This window comes from Trichoplusia ni, chromosome 6 (genome assembly GCF_003590095.1).
Source record: "Trichoplusia ni isolate ovarian cell line Hi5 chromosome 6, tn1, whole genome shotgun sequence".
In the NCBI taxonomy this organism is placed as follows: Eukaryota; Metazoa; Arthropoda; class Insecta; order Lepidoptera; family Noctuidae; genus Trichoplusia; species Trichoplusia ni.
This window is the reverse complement of record NC_039483.1, coordinates 16,155,928-16,178,000: the sequence shown is the minus strand read 5'-3', so window position 1 is coordinate 16,178,000 and position 22,073 is coordinate 16,155,928. Positions and strand designations below refer to the sequence as shown.

General features: G+C 33.2%; 1 protein-coding gene across 2 annotated transcripts in view; it reads left to right on the top strand.

Annotated features, from left to right (window-relative positions):
- Nucleotides 1-22,073, top strand: part of LOC113495275 — a 114,644-nt gene that overhangs the window by 23,192 nt on the left and 69,379 nt on the right. For both annotated transcript variants that reach the window (XM_026873940.1, XM_026873941.1), the window contains exon 2: nt 9,688-9,886. In XM_026873940.1, the coding sequence (XP_026729741.1) occupies nt 9,742-9,886 (145 nt within the window). In that variant the 5' untranslated portion in view covers nt 9,688-9,741. The remainder of the gene's footprint in view (nt 1-9,687; nt 9,887-22,073) is intronic.

Sequence of the window (22,073 nt, the reverse complement as noted above, 5' to 3'; positions counted from 1 at the left end):
TAAAGATATTTTATTATAGTTATAAATATTTGGTCAGGAAAGCTTTTGTATGCTTATTTGTAGTGGTAGATAAGTGATATTTACAAGTAAATTATGAGTAAATTCCTCAAATCGGGAGATAAGCCTTTTCAATTCTGTACACTGGAATAAATCAGTTTAAACCATTGTATGGATATAGTAGTGTAGAAATCGTCAGCAAGTTTTCCACAGACAGTTTATTTTATTGTAACCAGTAATGTGAGTGAAACCACGGGCTAAGCATTGTTAAGATGTGTCGTATCACATGTGTATTCCCACATATATTATTTAGTCAAGGAACTGTTATTTCTGTGGCGAGGGTAATGACATAATTACCAATTGTTAATGGGTGTTCTATTTATTACTTAAACCCATTAAGTGGTTTGAACGACGCCGTGTAATGTAAATGTTTTATTTCGTTCATTGTTTATTTATTTTTATGTGTATGAAATACATACAAAATAGAATTTACCTAATTAAAGTTACGTTTGGCATTCTGTTTTTTTTTTATCTAATACTTTGGCATGGAATTTCTTGCGTCATAAATATAATAACACCCGAGAAATAAGGATTTGTTTTGCCTAAAAAAGAGCACTGCATAACCTTAGACTAGGAGTAAGATGGAAATGATGTAGAGAATAATTTGCACTTAGATAGAAGATGCACTTTATTTGAACATGAAAATAAAGTCGGAAAATTCTTACTTTTCTTACATCTAAAAATAATAAAGTAAGTTTTAATATGTAATTGTATCTTTGCGTGAGTGGTGGAAGTTCCCAAAACACTTTGTTAAAACACGGTTATTTATAAAACAAAATTGAAAAAGTAGGTGAAATAATAAACAAATAATAATTTAATTTGAACTTGTATTTATGTGAGTATGTTAATATGCCTGTGTATATGAAATGATTACTTAAACCTCCTAATTACTTACCTCCACGTGGTATATGTGCAAAATACAAAAATACCCACATTACAGTTCTTCATTGATTAGGTAAAGGTTTTGGAGGATTGCCAACATATCACACTAAGTAGCTACATCTAAAATGTATATGTACAGCATTAAATCTATTATTACTTGTAAATGGCAACTAGAGTCTTGTCGTGAGATTTGTATCTTGTTTAATATTCAAAAGTGTTATACGCTTCGAGAATAGCAATTGTAGAGTCGCGTACAAAAGTTAAGTGTGAATTGAAATGATGACTTTAATGGTTACCGTGCGTTGAGATGCAGTTGATATAGTAGCTTAACTTGGATAAGAATAAATTATGAATATTTTGTAACGACATTTGGAACATATGACTTTTAAGTACGAATAAAGCATTTTATTTCATTTCATTTAGCATTTCATCAATAAAATATAACAAATTTCTCAAATATGTACGTCTTTGAAATAAGTTAGACTTTCTGTTACGTCTGTAATACAACATTCATCTACTGGCGAACACCCATTTCAATGGATCGATCTATAATATAGAGCATTAAGAGCGATTTAGTTTTATAGATCATAAATTATGTTACCTTATTTATAGATCTCTGAATTCAATATAATTTTTGCAGTCGACTGTACCTAGATGAGTCGTGCTTACTCCTATATCTGCATAGAATTACATTTGTACTCATGACATAAGGGTAAACAAAGCAAAAAGGCTTTGCGCTTTTGTTTCTACAAACATGAAATTTATATCTCTCTGTGTGTATAGCATATATTCATTTGGAATTTTTTTTGGAATTTAAAATCGAATAGCATTTACTTATGTTATAAGTACTTGAATTGAATAATTGTTTATTTAACATTTCGTATAAGATCAAGAGTTACATTTCATAGTTTTAAATTGCATACGCGAATTGAATACGCAAGTTTCACTTTCTCTACCTTGAAATAATAGTATTTGAAGCAAGAGATCGTTACAAGAAAATTTCTGTTACTAAAAACAAACAAATTCTAAACCAACCTTTCAAATGTCACAATAAATAGTACGGAAAAAATATTCAATTGAATAACGAAAAAGCAAAAAACTAACACCTGCCTAACATTCTAATACTCAAAGTAAAGGTGCATTCAAACCGGTTGTCATGAATCATACGGATTAGTGGGCAGACGGCTTTATTGTTTATTTATACTTATTTCAGTTTTTTATTAACCGGCTGTATGATAATTTGTAAGCTGATTTCGAATGATATACTATGTGTATTTGAATTTTTAGACTTTTAAGAGGTGAAATAAACTTTTATAGGTTAAATAAATATGTAAAAAAACAATAAATTTTGTTATTATGTGTTAGAATCATTCACCTTAATATGGAGTTTAACACTGTTATTTTAAAGAAAACAAAATATTATTCCATTCGCTTCTTTTGTATGCAATTATGCTTCTTAACCGTACGGTAGTTTATTGTTCTTTTTTTGTGTACTTCATGGCAACTTTTAAGTGTGAACTTTTTGTGCATGTTTCGTTTCCTATTGAATTTGGATTTCATCTTTTTTTGAGAATACAAGGTGCGTTAGTAACTGTGTCTTTGCTGTTTGATGATTCGTGGTATCAGACCTGGGCCCCAATCCTGCTATTTACAATGGCCGATGAATGAATGAAAATTGCGTTAAAACGAAATTTTTTGTATCTTTTCCTGCAAAATAATTGGAAATTCAGTACGGGACGGTACACCCAAGGTCAATATAACTAACTTCCAATTATTGTATTGGCAAAATGCTTAGAGAATAGTAGTAATTTCAAATTTAATCCAATTGCCATTCATTCATCGGCCATTGTAGAATAGCAGAATCGGGGCCTTGTCATTTTCTTGTTTTGAAAATTATTCGTTTCTTTATCACTTTCCATGGTTACACCTTTCGATGCACTGTAGTGATATATACTACTACTACTAGATACTAATTGTGACATTTTTGTTGACAATATTGTTACTGAATACTGAAATAAATAACTCAAAGTAACTAAAAATATTTTGATGGTTATTTCCATTCGACGTGAAGTATCGGTCATTTTCTTCCAAATAATTGTTCGATTTTAGTTAAATTGTATATTTTTAGTCATAAAACGGTAATTCACGCACTGGTCTCGAAACAGTCCGTTTGACTCACCGACCTATACAACCTATATCTATGGCTCTAAACAATAGTTACCATAGACACCAATAATACTGATTGCCGATGTTTATGGTTGGTCGACATGACATAATAATATGATTGGTATCGTAAAACGGGATTGGTAACAATACAGATGTGGAATAAGAGCTTTTCCTTATATTGAAGAGATTCATTCAGTGTGTGATGAGTTGGTTCAGGAATGTATGGGCTTGGTCTTTTTCCTGCTTTCTATGGTTCCAAGTATAACGTGTTGGTTAAGTAAATATATGGAAATTCAAGATTGTCGTTGCTGTAGAGTACCGTTCTGTTTTTTTAACTAAGTTCTTCTAAGACGCTTGTTAGCTGCAATGAACAGTAATTACTTGTTTTTTTTAGTTTAGATGTGCACAAGTCATATATTATGTTTTTAATATATTTTAAATTGGAATATCTCCATTACTTTTATCATATTTCTTGCTCATAGTCGTATCCGATTGCAAGAAAAGTTGTTACAGACAGAAAAGAAATTTTACCATGGATTTTAAATCTTCTTTCCCTGAATCTCCAGTTTTTTAATTTATTTAGCAATTTTGGAAATTCGAAGTAGGAAAGATAAGCTTCGCTAAGACCCTCAGGAGAATAAGATTTCTTTGCAATAATGTCTAAATAACCACATCATTTTCAGCTTCTTTAACGCTTACATTAAAACCTCGCCCACACCATAACACTATTAAAACTCGAACGAGATCATTGCTTAACAAACACAAAAAGAGTAACAGTAAAAAAAAAGATTATAAAAATACTCCCACACAAGCCAACAATGCTCACTAAACAACTTCAATTCGAGAGCATTCCAAACATCTCGAATATTTGACGAATCAATAGGCATGGGAAGATATGAAACCTCCTTGGTATTGTGTAAATCGTCTACCTGCCAACAATAGGGCCAAACAACCCCAATGTTGGCGCAATTTCGATCTACATTAAGGATTAACTCACCGCGCCTATTTATGTCTTGTTAACAAAATTAGCAATGGATGTTATCTCTTCATCAATATTGGTACATGTATTGGTAGATGATTGGGATAGTTTTTTGTTATTGCCTTTTGTAGTTAGGTACGGTGTGTTAAAAAATCAATTATGTTCTTAAAGTGTTCTGAAGTGTAAAAATGTGGTTTAGTTTTTGTTTGCACTTTTTTGCTGATTTCAAATTTATCTTTGAATGGTTTGGTAGTAACAAATGGTGAAATGCAGAACCAAATACTATCTATCGACATTGAGAGTACTAACTATACAACAAACATTTTTCTAAAGAGGTTTCCCATCGAATTAATAACTGCAGAAATTATTGCTGAACCCTGATTTTAAATACACAAAAAACTAAACTTTTAACAGTTTATGAGATACAGCCTTGGCAGACTGGGTGGAGTCCCAGTAATAGATTTAGATTTTTACTAGGGGACTTTTTGGTTCCAAATCCAAAGGGATTTGGAACCAAAAAGTCCCCTAAGACAAACTCTCTTAGTGTCTTGATCTATGTGCTAACTGTACTATTTAAACACTATCAAAATAAACAGCTAGCAGCTACAATAGACCAGAAAATATACATTAAAATCTCAAAGCCAACGTAAATCATGTTTTATGACGTCATAATAATTTTAAGTACTTTATTGGCTTTAAAAATCTCGTAAGTAACATAAAGTACCGAATAACGAGTTGGTAATCCATCAACACGGACGTAAACATTTATAAGATGTTTAAAATGTTTTATGACGTCATTCTATTTTAATGTTAAAGTATCTGCTTCATTCATACCGGTTTCAATAATATTTTTGAATCACCTAAGCTAATATTAGTGGAACCAAATCGAATAAGCCCGCAGCTATTATAACTTGCAAAAGACCAGTGATGGAGTTAATTTTGCGATATTGATGTGTGCTGAATTTTTACAAAGACAACATGACAATTTGGTTTCGATATCGCTAAATTATTGCTACTGCTTTTGTGTGGCTTATGTGACATAGTCCATTAGGATGCCATTAAATATATTTAAAAAATCAGTTTTAGTTGCTTCTGGCAGATCAGCATCTTCAGATAAGCCTATACTATAATTTCACATAACCAACATCCATCGCAAGTTTACTCCAAACCAAAGATTTCTTTCTTCATTTATTCCCATTCATAGAAACAAAACTACAAGAAACTTCACATTTTCTATACAGAATAAGGATCAATGTTTACCCACCAATAAATCTCTTAGAAACCTACATATACGGGGAATTACATAAATACGCCAGTAAATGGCAAAAGAAATAAGAAGCTTGAAGGTCAGAAACTTTTCCGAGTTTTACCTTGTAGCGGTTGATCGTGTAATTAGGTTGGCGAGGTCGGATGACGGGGTGGATTGGAACATATTTTGTGTATTTCGGGGAGGTGGATTTCAATGGTGGATGGCAGTACAGTGTTGGCTGTTTTGAGGACTGTATTGAAGCTAGATACATAGATAGCCAAGCTTAGGTATGGACTAGACACTGTTTATTAGACTAGACACTTTGTAAAAATGAGCGATATTATCGCCAACAAACTGTTATACAGTTTGGCGATTTTGTTGATTTTCGATAATTGTATGCCTTTGTTCTGAATAAATAAATAAATAAAAAAAATATTAAAAAAGGGTTTGCATAAAAAGGATTTTTATCCCATTTTAATGTGATTCGCAAGTCTTAGAGATTTTACACATTGCAATTTTACTAGTAACATTTTTTGCATCAAGTAGCAGATACAGCATACTAAAAGACAATCGCATTACATATTCTTGGATATTGACATTATTACTCCTCCATTATCATACGCCGGACAAAAAGCGTCATACATTTCTTTTCGTCCATTAGTCGGAGCTATTTCTGATCCGCGGCGCATTTCGATTCCTTGAACTGCAATATTAAACGCAATCTATTTCGATCCACTAAAATTCCAGTAAAGAATAAAACACTCGATCAGTGCGACATTTCGAGACAATGGCAACACGATAACTCACTATACTACCAAGTTTTGTGATAAAAGAACAAATTTATATTACCAAGAACCATTCAAATTACGACCTTGTCCCATCGAGATAAAGTGCGCAGTAACCGTAAACGGTAAGTGGCGAGGATTATTCCCCCGACACGCGATCACCTGATTGGTGGAACAAAAATAACATTATTAGACATGGAACCACGCTCGAAATTACGATCACGATGTGTTCAATCATATTACTATTACGATAATAAATTTTAGGGTGTGCGTGATCGTTTGTAGGTCATTCTGATATAAGGCTTTAGCGCATGATTGCTCCCGCTTCTTTAAATCTTAATTGGGATAGCTTTATGTGAGACTGAGGTAGTAATTTTCTTTGTTTTTATTTTTATACAATATCGTAGTTCTGTTCGCAACCAAAAGTTTTACTGAATCCTCGATATTTCTATATTTAATTATAATTTTGCAAATCATTATCAAAAATAAAATAAAACCGTGTGTCGACAGTTTTGCATGGGTTGCAAGACTGAAAACTATTAATTGATTTTCTATGGAAAAATATCCATCCCTGGGAACAATCTTCACGTAAATAACATTGGAGAAGATAGCACAATCAGCACATAAGCTTTTATAGAAAAACAATATTAACAACAATACAAATGCTCACAGCTTAGAGCCGATATGCGACCCTAGCTTATAAAACAATTATGGACATCAAAACAATTGAAATAGAAAAAAAAAATGTAATGCTTTATAAAAATAAAGAATTAAATTAACTACCAGAATTATATAAAATGGCACATGCTTTTTGTTTTCAGTTTTACTACAACTTAATTTTCTTTTTTATGTGTTAATTAGGCACAATCACTGCAGGCCACTTATAACCAGCCAGTGGTATAGCAAAATTGCTCTATCGTGGCACTAAAGAACTAAAATTATACAACAGCTCTGCCGTTTATAAAGTTTATTATTAAATTACGATAGCATCTAAGGAGGTTGTCGTCTTATTAAAACAAACTTCGATGTTACTCGAGTTCAAAGCTCCGATATTTATTCTAATATTATTTTTAAAGTTTTATCAGCTTTGGGTAAGTTATTTACTAAGAATTTTTAAGTGTCTCTTCGTTTCTTATTTATGTAGCCACGGTTTCTATCTGATAGAGTAAGATGTATTTGCGTAGATAATGCTATGTGTTTTAAGAAGAAAAACGTTAGAACTTCCTTACTTACTTAAACTATTACAAAGTGAACCTAAATTTCATAGAAATTAAATATTTTAATTATTCATACAACATTCTCAATACAAGAAAACATTTTTTCCGCAATTGTACAAAAGCTTAAATCAACATTTCGACTCGACAATCTGTCCTTATAATTTACTTAATTAAATACTATTGACAATCATCTCTTTCTACAAGGACTATTAAATAAATTGCAGTTATTTGCATTGAGTTAACATACAGAGAGGCTATTATAAGCATGAATACTCTTTTCAAGACCGCAGTCCATGTATTACCTGTCTTTATGAAGGCTTTATGAGTATATCAAGTTTGTAACTTATCAACAAAAGCCTGAGTTGATGATCTGTTGTACTACTTTTGAACAAGTCATTTTTGTACTCTTAATACAACGACATAAGCTTATGATTATATGACAGATGTTCGATATGATCAGATCACACGAATATAAATTCGAAAGTATGTGAGTGTTTATTCTCCTGTTCGCTCCAAAATGGCTGGACCGATTTCGATGAAATTTGTTGTGGAGGTAGCCGATACCCTACTGACATCAATTGATGTAGGTACCTATAGCTCGCGGCTTTCCGCGAGCTACAGCCAGTCCAGGTGGACCCCAGAATATATAATATGATTAACACTCGCATATAATAATAACATTGGTAGGTATGTTTAAGATAAAAGAAAAATAAATATAATTCTGAAACATCTAGATTAGCTTAATTAACTGTTTTCCTTAAATAAAGAACTAAATAACAGTTCTGCCAATCTTTGAAATAAGAGCAAAAATTACCAAGACAATTCACAGAACATTTCTGTTTATTCAACGGGACACTGGAGTGCTGCGGAAACAACCTGCAGGTCGATTTCCGTAGAAGCCTGCATTCTAAAACAAAATGTATAGTAAATAAAATATACTGAGATATGCCGGCGATGGAAATTATTCAGAAAATAAAGGCGAGAGAAATGTGGAAACTATTTTATGTATTTATGTACGTATACGTTTTATAAGATTACGAAGTTGAAATAGTTTTTTTTCTGGAACTTTCGGTTTTTTCTTTATTAAGTAATACAAAAAAACTATAAAAAAATCCTTCTTACTTTTTTCAGAATTTATAAAAAAAATGTGACGTTTTGTCTAGTACTTTCTACATCCCCACAAATTAAGTCTCCTAGCCCGACGACACAATATCCGAATGGATGGGCAAAACGCTCATCCAAGTCTTAAACTTACCAACGTAGAAGAAAATATACCATACTCTACCAGCTCTAATAAAACCAAATCCTCATCCCAAAAGATTAATAACAGAAATATGTATTGTTCATACATTCCTGTTAAGTCAGCAGTAGGAAAACTGCAGTTCTCAAGATTTGGCAAGTTGCCTGCCCAAAGCCCGGCCTACGAGGGAGATCGCAATCTCGAGATAAGATCGTGTGAGCATCAATATCGGAACTGTGTCGATACAAAATATATCAAGATATTATGCTGGCTCTTTGTTTTTGCTCATGGTTTTAGTCCAAAATCTCATATTATATTTTTGGAGGATGCTAGAAGCTGTTCACGCTCCTATTCAGTGTTTTGAATGAAAGCAAATTGTTCACCCCTGTATCTAACACGCGCGTCTGATCCATGTGTAACTATTGGCAGTACTGATGTCTATAACGTATTTTACTATGTACATACTTGAGGACTTTTACTACCTCATCGACAATGCTGTCGGTATAGCTCAGTAATGGTCTTAAAAATACAACTGTCTTCGATATTGATCAATTTCCCGGTATGAAACTGAGAAAAAAAAGAAGTAGCTCTACTAACTGATAGCCTGTCCTCTTTAGCTTCACAATTTTGTGAACTACTTTAAATGACCTAGCTTAAAATTCCCCTAATATTCATATCTGTAGGCTTTTTAATTTACTGATGCCACAAGCTACGATACGGCACGTTGCTGCCTCAAAATTTGAGTCAATTTGTTAAGGTCGGTGATTTTGTTATTAAATATATTTAAATTATTACTCGAAGAATATGAGAAGAGAAATTAGAGCATGCAAATTAAATTGGACCTAAACTGTATAGTTATGAAGCTGGAATTCAATTAGTTCCATCACTTATGTTTACTACTGTTAGGAAAACTGCAAGAACTTTTCCTAAAATAATCAATATGAACCAACTCTAAATAAACCACACCACATTGCGCGCACATTATTAATCAAAGTACTAAACATGGATGACCTTCCACAATGCGATTGTCATATGTCTACAATAAAATTAAGAATTTGTTTTAACTCTTAGACTTCAAAAACTATGTACTAAAAGGAACACCTTTCCCACAGGTAAAACAAGCAATGTGAACCACCACCAATGGTATCAAGTTTAATGGTATCACCATGGCAACGCGACCGCGGCCGACGGCCCGTCACTTCCACAACCAGCCGGAGCTGCTGAGGAGCAGGGCTGGGCTCATGCTGCGATGGATACTGGTCGTCTGGGTCGCAAGCTGCGGGCCGCTAGGAAATACTGTCAAGCAAGATGGTGAGTTTAGTGTTATGTAGAGTCAACGGCCTTTTCATCTATTGCAGACGATTTATATGATGGTGTCTGTGATGCAACGCCTTTCATGCCTGAACAGACCGACACGAGAGCGACATATTCTTACCACAGGTTTGACAAGAGAAGTAACTGGACATTAGCGTTATGTAGAGCTATTATTATAACACGGTTATGTGCATGGGATAAATCATTAGGGAAATAATCTTTCCCAATTTTTGTCCAGAGGCTTTTGGGATACTGCTTTATCCGAAATTAGAAACCTCTTTTCTTTACAATGAGTAAACAATGAGTATGGTGTGTTGAGTGTTCATCTTGAGAACAGGAATACGTTATATTCAATCAAAACAGTGCTTATTACAAATATATAAAAAAGACACCTGTCTTGAGTTTTAGAGTACAGAAGTACGTCCGTCATGTTTAGAATAATTGAAATGAAACTACTTTTACGGACTTTTTCGCGGTTTAATTTTAGATTTTAGTTCCCGACGTTTCGAAACCTTTGCCCGTGACCATGATACCTGCATTTCAATGTCTAACATTCGCGTAAACCTAAGAAACCACTATGTTTAGAATAATTTTGGATCTAATAAATAACCTTCAATTGCAGTTGAATCTACGAGGAACTGTAACTCAACGTGCGGGATTGATTTTTCTTTAAAACAGAACACGATCATTCATTAGGTATTTTTATCCTAAATATCTTTACGTTTTCGGTATATTTATTAAAGCTTGAGAGTATTGTCATATTGACGTCCCTAGGGATTGCTAAGAGATACCACAGTGACGTGCTTCCATTACTCATTGATTTCACAGGGGAACAATCAAGCTACAATTCTTTATTCCAAATACTTTCTAACGTTAGCAACAATACTTTTGTGAAATATTTTACGTAACAAGTAATAAAATATCAGCGTATAATTGGGCCACTGCGAGTAATGTGTCTCTACCTAAATATTACGGTTGCGAGTTCGAGCAAATTCAAATATTTGAAATCCAGGTTTGCTCATGATGCTTTGCTGTATATTTTAACTATAATCTGAATTTTTGATTCCCAAAACTTTGTGGACACCTGAATCTTTTGGAACACAAAACCTTTGTACGTTTCCTCGCGATCCATGTTTGCAGCTACAATCAAAAAGCTTTTACGTCATAAAGCTTACAATTACGGTAGAGGTAGAAACAATGACTGTTACGAGTAGTTTTCGTTCGGTTTTGAAAATGGAGAATTTGGAAAATGGGAAATTTTGTCTCATAGACAAATATGATCTACAGATGGTTAAGATTCACAATAATAAATTTGAAGAAATCGTAAAAAGAAAATTTATCTTTTCTCCATCACGTAACATATAACTTATTAATCGACTTATTCTGTCTTTTCTACTTAAAGAAAATTACCCCCATGACTTAACTGATACGGAGATACCAGTTACTCGACATTATATTATTTATCAAAAGGTTTTTTTGAAGTTGTGCTTTTTAACAAATTTGCTCTTTTGTTTTTTCAAACGTGACATACTCACGGTGATTTTTTAGTCGTCTTACAAAAGCAGCCCAGATCATGACTAAAAAATCACGGTGTAGAACTACAATTTTTGAAAAAAAAAAACGTCACAAATAAACAGAACACATTTAAATCTTTCACAGAACTGCAAAAACAAATAAGGCCAGACTACACAATCTGTCCACTTTTGGTCTCGCAAACCGAGCGCCATTAGTTGCGGTGTGTACACGTGCGACCACGATTAGGACGGTGAGACCTGCGCCTTAAACAATGTACTGGCTTATCTATTCAACAACAAGTTTCGGAACACTTGATGCGGTTGTAATTAAATTGCGTCGGAATGTTTTCATATTATTCTCGTCTGAATACGAGATTGTAGATTTTGTGTAGAAGGTTCATTTAATATGAGATCGTATTGGGAAGCCGAACGTATAAGGAAAGTTGGTTGATAAAAATGGTATTTTGGCAGTTTTGACATCGGTAGGTACTCAATGTATTAAAGATATCGGTTGATTTTTCAAAGTGATTAATTAAATGTTTTTACATTAGGAACTCTGAATGCTCTGTAAATTGCACTGTGTAGTGTTAACATTAAAATTTTTTTCAAAATTTTAAACTTTTATAAAATAATGATTTCTTTGTATATATTCAACATGCCAAAAGTCTAAGAGCAAACAGTACATTAAAAGCTTCTTTTGATAGTACGTCTGGAGGTTGATACAACCATATTATATGTCTTATTTTGCAGAAATCATATTGAAAGATACATAAAACCTCATTCTTTGAAAATACTATCGTCTTGTTAATTTAGCTGATACAAAACGTAATGCTATAGGGTCATGAAACGTACAATAAATGCTGTGATGGGTAATTCATTTCTATTTATTATTTTCAGTATGATTAAAAAATTATTTCAATACTTTCACATTTGTTTCATCGTTTTGCGTCTGAAGAATATGTCTGGTAATACACAATATACGAATACGATTGTAAATTTCTAATTATGAGATAAAATATATTTTTAAATAGAAAGTTTCATAGTATCGTGACAGTATGCGGTAATTTACGCGAAGAGTCAGTTTGAAGGGCGTGTGACGTCATTACGGACTAACAATACCACTAGGTCACCTGGATTTGTGTTGATACCAAGCCCGCAATTATGATATAGTATAAGGTATCTGTATACCGAATACTACCTAGTATTTGCTCGACTGTTTGTCAAAACAAAAGGTGTACGATATTAAATACGGAGTCTCTACGACGGTAAATATACAGCTCAAATATTGACGCAACGGCACAACAAATATTTCGCGCATTTAAATAAATAAAAATATGATGACGTCACCCGCTACGATATAGCTACGGTCTCGTAGCTGACTGCCTACATGCTACGCATTGAATAATTTCTGACCAGCTACGATATTAATGTTTTTATCTTTATATCTTTTAGTGTTGTATTTTTTCGACATGTGGAACGCAATGATTAAATATGAGACATTTTAAAATCCATTCATAACGGGCAGCTATTTAGCGGCAAAAAAACGCGTAACTTTTAGTTGACGGATTTTGTGGTTCATTTTAAAGGGTGGTAAAAAAAGACTTATTTATAAATAGACTGGCCCTGTTAACAGCCGAACGTAGCTGCAGGGCTGTCAAATAAATGTCGAGTGGTTCTCAACATTTTTATAGGGACAGACATAAACGCTAAACGTTATTTTACTGCGCGATTATGTGTTCTGTTAAATCCTTGATCCAGATACGCGATCTAAATATTTTGGTTCGGGTGTTTATTGAAGCTGGCATGTTTTGTTTTTAGATTTGGGTTAGTTTGATTTCTTTGTTAATGAAGAGTAATTGCTTTGTAATAGAAACGGTGCAGATGATTTGAGTGTAAATGTGTGAGGAAAAATTCATATAAGCGAAAATTTGAAACGATATGTTAATAAATCATAATTAGTTCGCAAAGAGAATTATTTTTCAAACTTAAATGGTATTTCGGAACGTAACGTTATTGAGTCACAACGGGTCACAAAGGAACTAGACTAAATAAATAATCGTTACGTAATATTCAGTATGGAATATTCCTCCTTAACACATTCACCCAGTTTTATATTACCTTAAGTACGAGTATAACGTATAATAAAGACATACACTCCAATATTATTAAAGAATATAATAGTAAAACTATCTGGCAGCCAATCTGACAGTCACAAAAAGGTTGTAAATTCTCTTGAAGCCGTAAACACGTCAGACGCAACGCTAGCGCCGTCGACGATGTCAAACTGCGAGCGCTAGTGATGGGACATGTCGATACTTTTTAAGTACTTTTGACTTAATATAACTAAAAATAATTTCGTTATTTTTTCCTGGCTTATACTGCCTACAGTTGGGGAACAAACACAAATGTTCTACAATACTCTTTGTCGCAACATTAAAATTTTTATTAACTTTTTTGCACTTCGCCGGAAATGTGTTGAGCAAGTTTTGTCATAATTTTTAATCACTACGAAGATTCTTATTTAACATAATAAAAACATTCTAATTTTTAAGTTAAAGGTAGAGTTACTTTTCATAAATTAAGCAGAGCAAGTACAATATGTAGTCCTTATACGACCTATATCCTAAACTCACACAAAATGTATATATATATATATATATCGATAAAATAAGTTATTATAAGAAAATATCACGCACATCACTAAATCTAGAGTACTGCATACGTCGAGTGCGAGCTATACACCCACTATCCCACTATAAAAACCAGTTTGAACTCACTTTAATTGGTTTTCGAGATAGTAAAATTCAAATTTTATTATAGTACTAATTAAACAGCGCTTACTAATATATCCCTCAATAAATATTATGTTTTATATATGTTGATAAAAGAGGTCGTATTATGAACTTAAATGATTGCCTAGATAAGTTCCTCTTAATTAGGAAAGAGTAACACGAAATAAGTTCGGAATTATATAGGAATGTTATAAAATGTAGGATATACTAGTTGTGTCCCGCGGTGCCATCCGTCCATCCACGATGTGCCATCCTACCTATAAAATATCACTATATCTAAATATCGTATTTTAATATTAATTTTAGATAAGTTAGATAAGCTTCTTGTATAAAATGACAGCAACTTAGCTGTTCCTGATCTCTCGTTCTGTCAATTCCTGCCAAATTAGTTGAAACATTTTCATGATTAGGTAATATTAGCTCACAATTCTAGGTCTATATAATTAACAGAAATTTAATATAGTTGTAAGATTTTTGTACATAATATGTTGTCCATGTAAACTTATTTCTCGGTTCTTGGAAAATAATGAGCTATAAGTTCAAACTATCTCGTTATTTCGTTCCAAGAAAATTTGTTTGTCGGCCCAACCATGTCATTGTAAATCAACACAATAGGGTTTTCGCTCATATAAATCAGTTACAAGGACTTCTACTATAAAATGGCAACCCTACTTAAAGATCGATTATTACATCAAAAACTTGCACTTGAAACGCACTCGCCGTAAATAACACCGTTAAAACTGACACAAATTTCGGCTGTCCAACGAAAAAAAAAATTCGATCAACATCGCTTTTTCATGCGCCGAAACAGGGCTGCCCCAGACCGTGACGGAGGGTCCCGTACGTACAATAGTAACGAAAAAATGAACCTTTTGTCTCGCCCCTCGCCGCCTGACAGCAATTAATGTTTTATTTCACCTTTGTACACTGGCAAGCAACGAAATATACGCGACGCGGCTTAATGGAACCCCGACGTGTGGTATTATCAACAATCAATTAAATTCAATACATTTTTTTGGTTAAGAAAGGTCACACATTGTGTTGCAAATTGAGGGTGGAAATACTACAGAGGTTAATAGTGTTTCTATCCGTTATAAGAATTTAGGAAACATCTAGAAGTGCATATTTTTAATAATATCGATCGAAATTGCCTTCGTATTTTTTTCCCATTTATTTCGATTCATTTTGTGTTGATTTAGCAGCTAGATTATCAAGATTATATGACGCTTTCGTAAATATCTCATCAAATCGCTACTAATATTATAAATGCGAAAGTAACTCTGTCTATCTGTCTGTCTGTCTGTTACGCTTTCACGTCTAAACCACTGAACCGATTTTAATTAAATTTGGTACAGAGATAGAGTTGACTTTGAGAAAGAACATAGGATAGTTTTTATCCCGGACTTTTGAAGAGTTCTCATGGAAACGCGTTATAACCGACATTGACGCGGGTGAAAAGCTAGTTAAGTATAAATAAAGAAGTGCTAAATTCTGCAACTACCTCAAAGGCGCTAACTTGTTCCGCGACTGTACATTGAATCCATTAGTGCATACTTGCATTACAACCTATCACCTAGATCTATTCATATGATTTATCGTGATGTAAATACACTGCATACTTCACAAGCCGAGCATGATACACATTACCGCATAGCGCAACTAACAACGTTAAGAACTACTCCAAGATAGTATTCGAAGTTGCTATGAACCTCAGTTATGTTATCCCGTTACTGTGTAAGTTACACTTGACATATTTAACGGAGCTCATACAATTTGTGAGAGAAGAGACGATTCCTTTGGGAATGGTTTTAAGTTTTTTTTCGGGGTTTTGGTTAAAATTTACATAATATCAATCAAATTGTTTCTTTTGAAATACTTATTCTATGTTTAGAGGTAGTTTCAATGTTATGGATTTTAAGGTTTTAATTACTAGTGCTGTTTATTAGGTTTTGCTTTAATTTTTTTGAATTTTGGTACTATTGTATACTTGTTCCTTCGTAAGTATTTATTTAATAAATGTTTTCTCAAGCATATTTATTGGTATAACCCGACTTATTACAGTCACCCGTAAGGTTTTTAGATCCTGCCTCCTAATAGTTATTAAAATGATATTGTTCCTTCTTTAATATGAACAGAAGCTTTTTCTTACTAGTCAAACGCATTGGAAATTCTAGATATGTATCTTATAACGTCTAATTTTTTTGAGTACGTACAAATCAAAATAAATCGGTCACATAATACCTCCCTGTCAATTATTACACCAAAAACTGCTATCAAACTATTCGTCAATTCGAATTTCTCGACGAATAAATCGATTTCTAAAAATAATTTCCAATTACTATCGGAATGGTGTTTCCTATTAATACAATTAAGCCCTAATTAAGATAGTGTAGTAACAATAAATCTCGGGCTACAGACAAACTGTCGGGACCAATTTGTTGGAGCTAAATATCGATATTCGTTGGCTATTTTCAACTGACGTTTATCCGTGACATGGGAACTATTATTATATACATTCAATTAATTATTTTGTTAGTTTTGTATTTGTATAAAGTAATTCATTGTTTGAACGAAAGCTACGAAGGTGAGTTTGAGATGTTATGGAAATTATGGAAAGATTTGGGCGAGGGTTTTGCCCAGTGCAGCCGTGCGATACCATAAGCTAGAAGCTAGAACTAAATAACAATTAAAATATAAATAAATTTTGCTTTACCGATTTCGAAAATTCTTTCAAAAAAACATTTTTTCTTGCGCCGAATTTTTCTTCCCCTGTAGAGAGATCAATTCTCAATTCTCTAGCCCTACTTAATCAATAACCAGATAACATAGAGGACTTCATATCAATACAGTAAGGTTGATTTTCGTTTGTACGTACAACTACATTTGTAGCCTACAGTACTCGCTGATAGAGACATAACGAGTGCGGTTCACCTGCCGCCATGCGGAACCCTAAAATGGGATAGTTCGGATATTGTTGTTTAAAAACAGGAGGAAATTTATTTTTAATTGCGTTCCACGCCCCGTTTCATTATTTCCGTTGGCTCGTGCTTTTAATTGGAAACTAATTTAGTTTTTTGTTGTTTTTTTTTTGTTATTGTGCATCTGTGTGATGACTTTGTTAATAATTATGTTGAAATGCTATGATGAGTAGTGTTTTTGGAGCTATTGTTATTTTTTCGTATATGGCTTAATTGATTTGATTCTGTAAGTTGAAAGCAATAAGGGTCATTTTTGATCGAAATTGTATTTTATCATATCTACATTTCCTAAAAATTCGTTACTACTAACAAACTATTTAATACTGAAATCTACCAAAAACCGTAACTTTCCATCATAACAATGTACCAACACTCACGTTGACATTTACGAAACATTTCGAACTTGAGCAATAAAATTATTTCCAGAGCAATTATAAGCAGGAGTTTGAATAACACGAGTAGAACAAACGACGATCGTCAGGGCAGCCTCTCAAATGCACTTTTTATTAACACTGCTCTTACAAAACGAAGTTATCAAAGAAAAACATTTCTTATTTATCGAACTCTTTGTAAGTAAACTTCTTTCGAAGTCTTTGCTTAATATTTTGTTCGTTTTTATTGCGTGGATATCAAAAATTACTTTTCTTTTCTTTGAATAATATAGTGGTATAAGTTGAAGAGTTATTTTCTGGTGAGTTACGAAACATATTGTCGGAATTATGATTGAAGACTTAAAGTTTATGGCGATCTGCCAAAAGCTTTTTTAATAACGATGAATATGCTCTACTACTTAGTATTGCTAGATATAGTTTTGGGTACGTAAAATGGGATTGGGCTGCTGACATTTTTTGATGGCCATAACTCTATGTGAATAATAGTCAAAAATTGATACAAACCTGATACATGTTTTGTTCCTAATTGACAATATTACTAAGCTACAGATTATATCGATTAGAAACTTAGCGAGCCGCTTAGCTCACTTACTTTAACAAAGCATATTAAAGACAAAATATTGTTCTTTTTTTCACTCCTCATTTTCATTTCTATTATTCTCATTCAATTATTTAGTATATACTCGTACCTACTTCAAAAGAGCATCACATGACTGTTTTCCTTAAATTTCCGCGTAACTCAAGAAAATTACTTACTTTTATTCATAGACGTAGCAAAAACCTCTTTTCTACCTAAAGAGTAAGATAAAGCAAAAGAAACAGAGCGTGAACTATCTGTGTAAAGTTTATTCTTTGTTCTTTTAACTTCTATTCTTGCAGAAACGCTAACATTTGAGTTATGGGCGAAACAAGTTGCAATTCTTTGTCGAACTATGTTAGCAAGTGGCTCTCGCTTGGCTTAGAACAGAAGGGAATAATCCGATTTTGGCATGTATTGAGAGATTTAGTACTTGCTCTACAATTAGATAATATGATTTGAAGCTGTTTAGGAAGGCAGTTAGAAATAGGTACAGGAAAATATTTTACGGATTTTGCTTAAAGCAATTTGCTACTAAAAAAATAAAGGGTTATTTTCATTAAATTATGGATCTCTTTTCCTTCTCATACTGACCACATATTCGCATTTCTTTGGATATTTTTCATTACGCTAAAACTCTACATTTTACAAATATTCACTTTACTATGTAACTAGTAAACATTTCTACCGACCTAACTCTACAAACAGCCACACGTCTCTACCTATCCCTGTATATTTATCCCACGTGCCCTTTCCAGTGAACCACATCACGAGTATCGCGAACCAAATGATTGAACAACACTTGTTTTCTTTGCAGCTTTGAAACTCGACTGTCGCAATCAACGTCGCTGTTGTTTGCAATCCAATACGGAATACAGGTTCACTTTGAGTATTCAAGTATGTAGAGAGCTTTTGATTTAAACTGGACAAAGACACTGTCGAAATGTATTTGATACTGCTCGTAGTGGGTACAAAATGTAGAGTTTGGAGGAGATAGTTATTGATTAGAGTATGTAGAGTAACCTTATGAGTGGTAGAGTGTAGAGTTCCTTATGGATTTAGTAATGTTACTATTATTAGTTAGGTAAGTATTTAGTTCCTAAGATTTAATTTATGGAACGTCGAATGGTCAAATGAATAAAACAATTAATTAAATGATAATAATTTCAAATAATTGTAGCAAGAAAAACTTTAATCTATACTTAGTCATATTTAACTGATAATCAAAAAGAAAAACGAATCAAGAAGCATGCCAACAGTATCTAATTTGTCTATAAACCTATGCACAAATTTCCCTCCATCAAGGAACAGTCACCTTAAAGTTCATGACCTACTGTTTACACAAATGATAAGGGTTAATGTTCCATACCTAGGGCTCCGACAATTTGAAGTTAAGCAGTAATCTTAACAAGCCCAAAGGAAGGGTCAAATATCAAACGAGGACCATCTCCTGTCTAATTACTGGCCACAATTACAGACTACAACAGTTAAACTATGACCCCAAATTGTTAATGCGTATCATTCACGTTTTCATGACCTATAGAGACTAGGGAATCGGTACTAAAAACTGGAACTGTTGTGAAGATATTGTGCACAGAAATGGGTGATGAGAAATTGTATGTGATATAATAAACTTGTATATAGATGTGAGTTGTTTAAACCATGCAATAGTTCTCGTTGTATTTGAATTTTGTAAACGTCCAAGTGTATCTGTAATTGCCTCACAAAGAGGGCGGTTGTGTACTCAATTACAAACAAAATATGTATCAGACAAAACATAACTACCTATTCATTATACAAATAGATATATACCTAGTTGTAGAAAACTAAAAGAAAAACAATATTCGAAAAACCAAGTATCCTATCCCATCCGCATCCCAAGCGACTCGAGCCCACAACTAGATTGAAAATCAAAATTATCCGAGCGACTAAACACCAAACCAGATTTATTTACCTCTATAATATCCCGCAGTATACTAAATGCTTTGGGGATTTCGGTATGCCTATCCTAACTATATAACCTCAATGATATTTCTAAGTGAGCTCGAGTCCCGAGGGCACCATTCATTGATATTAGCAGTCGAAACTCCGTATATCATAACTCTATTATGTTGTACAACTTTGACTTGATATTTGTTGTAAAGATACGCAAAGTTTCGATGCAAAGAAATATGGCCCTTATAGACTGTCGCTTGGAGTATATTTCTGTTGTTATCAAAGCTAAGAATGACTTGGTCTTGTTAGTTTTAATATTTATTCTAGACTTCATAATAAAAAACAAAGTTTCTCGTTACGTAGTCGACTAAAAATATACAGGCAATGATATTCAGCAAGTAAAGAGAAAGAAATAAAATACAATTTAATCATTTTACGCAAATCAAAGGTAGCTTAGGCCGTTGTGTAACCTTTTGCGGTACAAACCTTTTCCATTTATGATAGGGTGTATCAAAAATGTCACTGGAACGAAACCACGGAAAATACATTTGTATTACAAAAATCTGCGTCCCAACATAAATATAGAATTCTTTTGTTTTGTTGTTCTTGTAACAGCTTTAATTGCAGATGATATTTTGTTTTGGGTGTATTCTGCAAATTTATTCAGCTGTAGCAACCTTTTTTTATAGCTTTCATTCCATTTGTTTTAGATATCGTTCAGGATATTCCTCTTACTTACTGCTGTTGTGTATAGACTACAAAACAGGTATAAACTTTATACAGCAAAATACAAAGTGATTAATGGTGTCGTATATCAATTACCAATGTCAAGTGCAACTTGGTTTTTGCCGGGAAGTTTTGAGAGGGGCCCTTAATGGTGCTTGAGAATGTGAGGGAACTATTGCATGTTTTATCGAAGAAATGTGCAAGAAGATAGATCGGCTGGGAAGTTTGTAGGCTGCCGTTGTTGTCAGAATAAGTAGAACATGTGTTAATGGTGGTAAAACTAAAAGGTAAATTTTGAAGCATAAGAAAATAGTCGTTTTGATTCTTTACTATAACACATAAAAGATTAAAATCCTAACTCATCTTAACTCCAAAATCTATGACGACATTTTTCAAACTTAAATAAAATAAATTTTGACTCTTATTTCAAAATATTACTGATAAAATAATCAAGTAAGTAGATCCCATAAAATACATAAATAATACGATAAAGCCAAATATCAAACTTGCCCAAGCAATATCTCGGATCACCGTCTATGTTCTACACCCACGCGCCAAACGAATTCAACATCAACATAGATAAAAACTGGAATAAAGATCCCGAACATTCCATCAAACGCCACAAATCGTTAACTCAAACCAAAGCAGAAACTAGAAACAAATAGTCTAGGGAACAGTTCACTGAAGTGTAAAACATCTAGAATCTAAACTACCCTCTAAAAGTTCGATAAATTAAGTTAGCACACTCCAGGTACACTCGACGTTCGAAAAACCCCCCATTCTTCCATTCACAAAGGTATGCGCTTTTCGGAATTTACCTACGGGGAATTACGTTCATAAAATCAGAACTGAGAATCGGAAAACACCTGGAAACTTTTGCTGACCGATTAAAAGCTGAACAATCGAATTCGTAATTTCAAGCCATTTTTCATCGTCCATAATTCAGATCTATTTTAATTGGTTGCCAAGGTAAGCATAGGTCTTAAGTTGATAGGTTTCTTTTATTTTCTTTTACGTAAATTGTTCTTACTAATTTTAAATGTTGTGTACTTTGTGAATTTCTTCCAGCAATTTTCGTGCTATGTTCGTTGTAGTACCTAGTAATCATTTTTATGACAACCCGTGACTTTGAGCAATTAAATTCTCCAGAAGTTTCATTTAGCGACTAATAGCAATAATATGCCGCTAATTTGAATTGTATGTATTACACTAAAATAAACTCATACAAGGATTATCTCCTTGTCATCACCGTCACAACAGCGCCATCTAA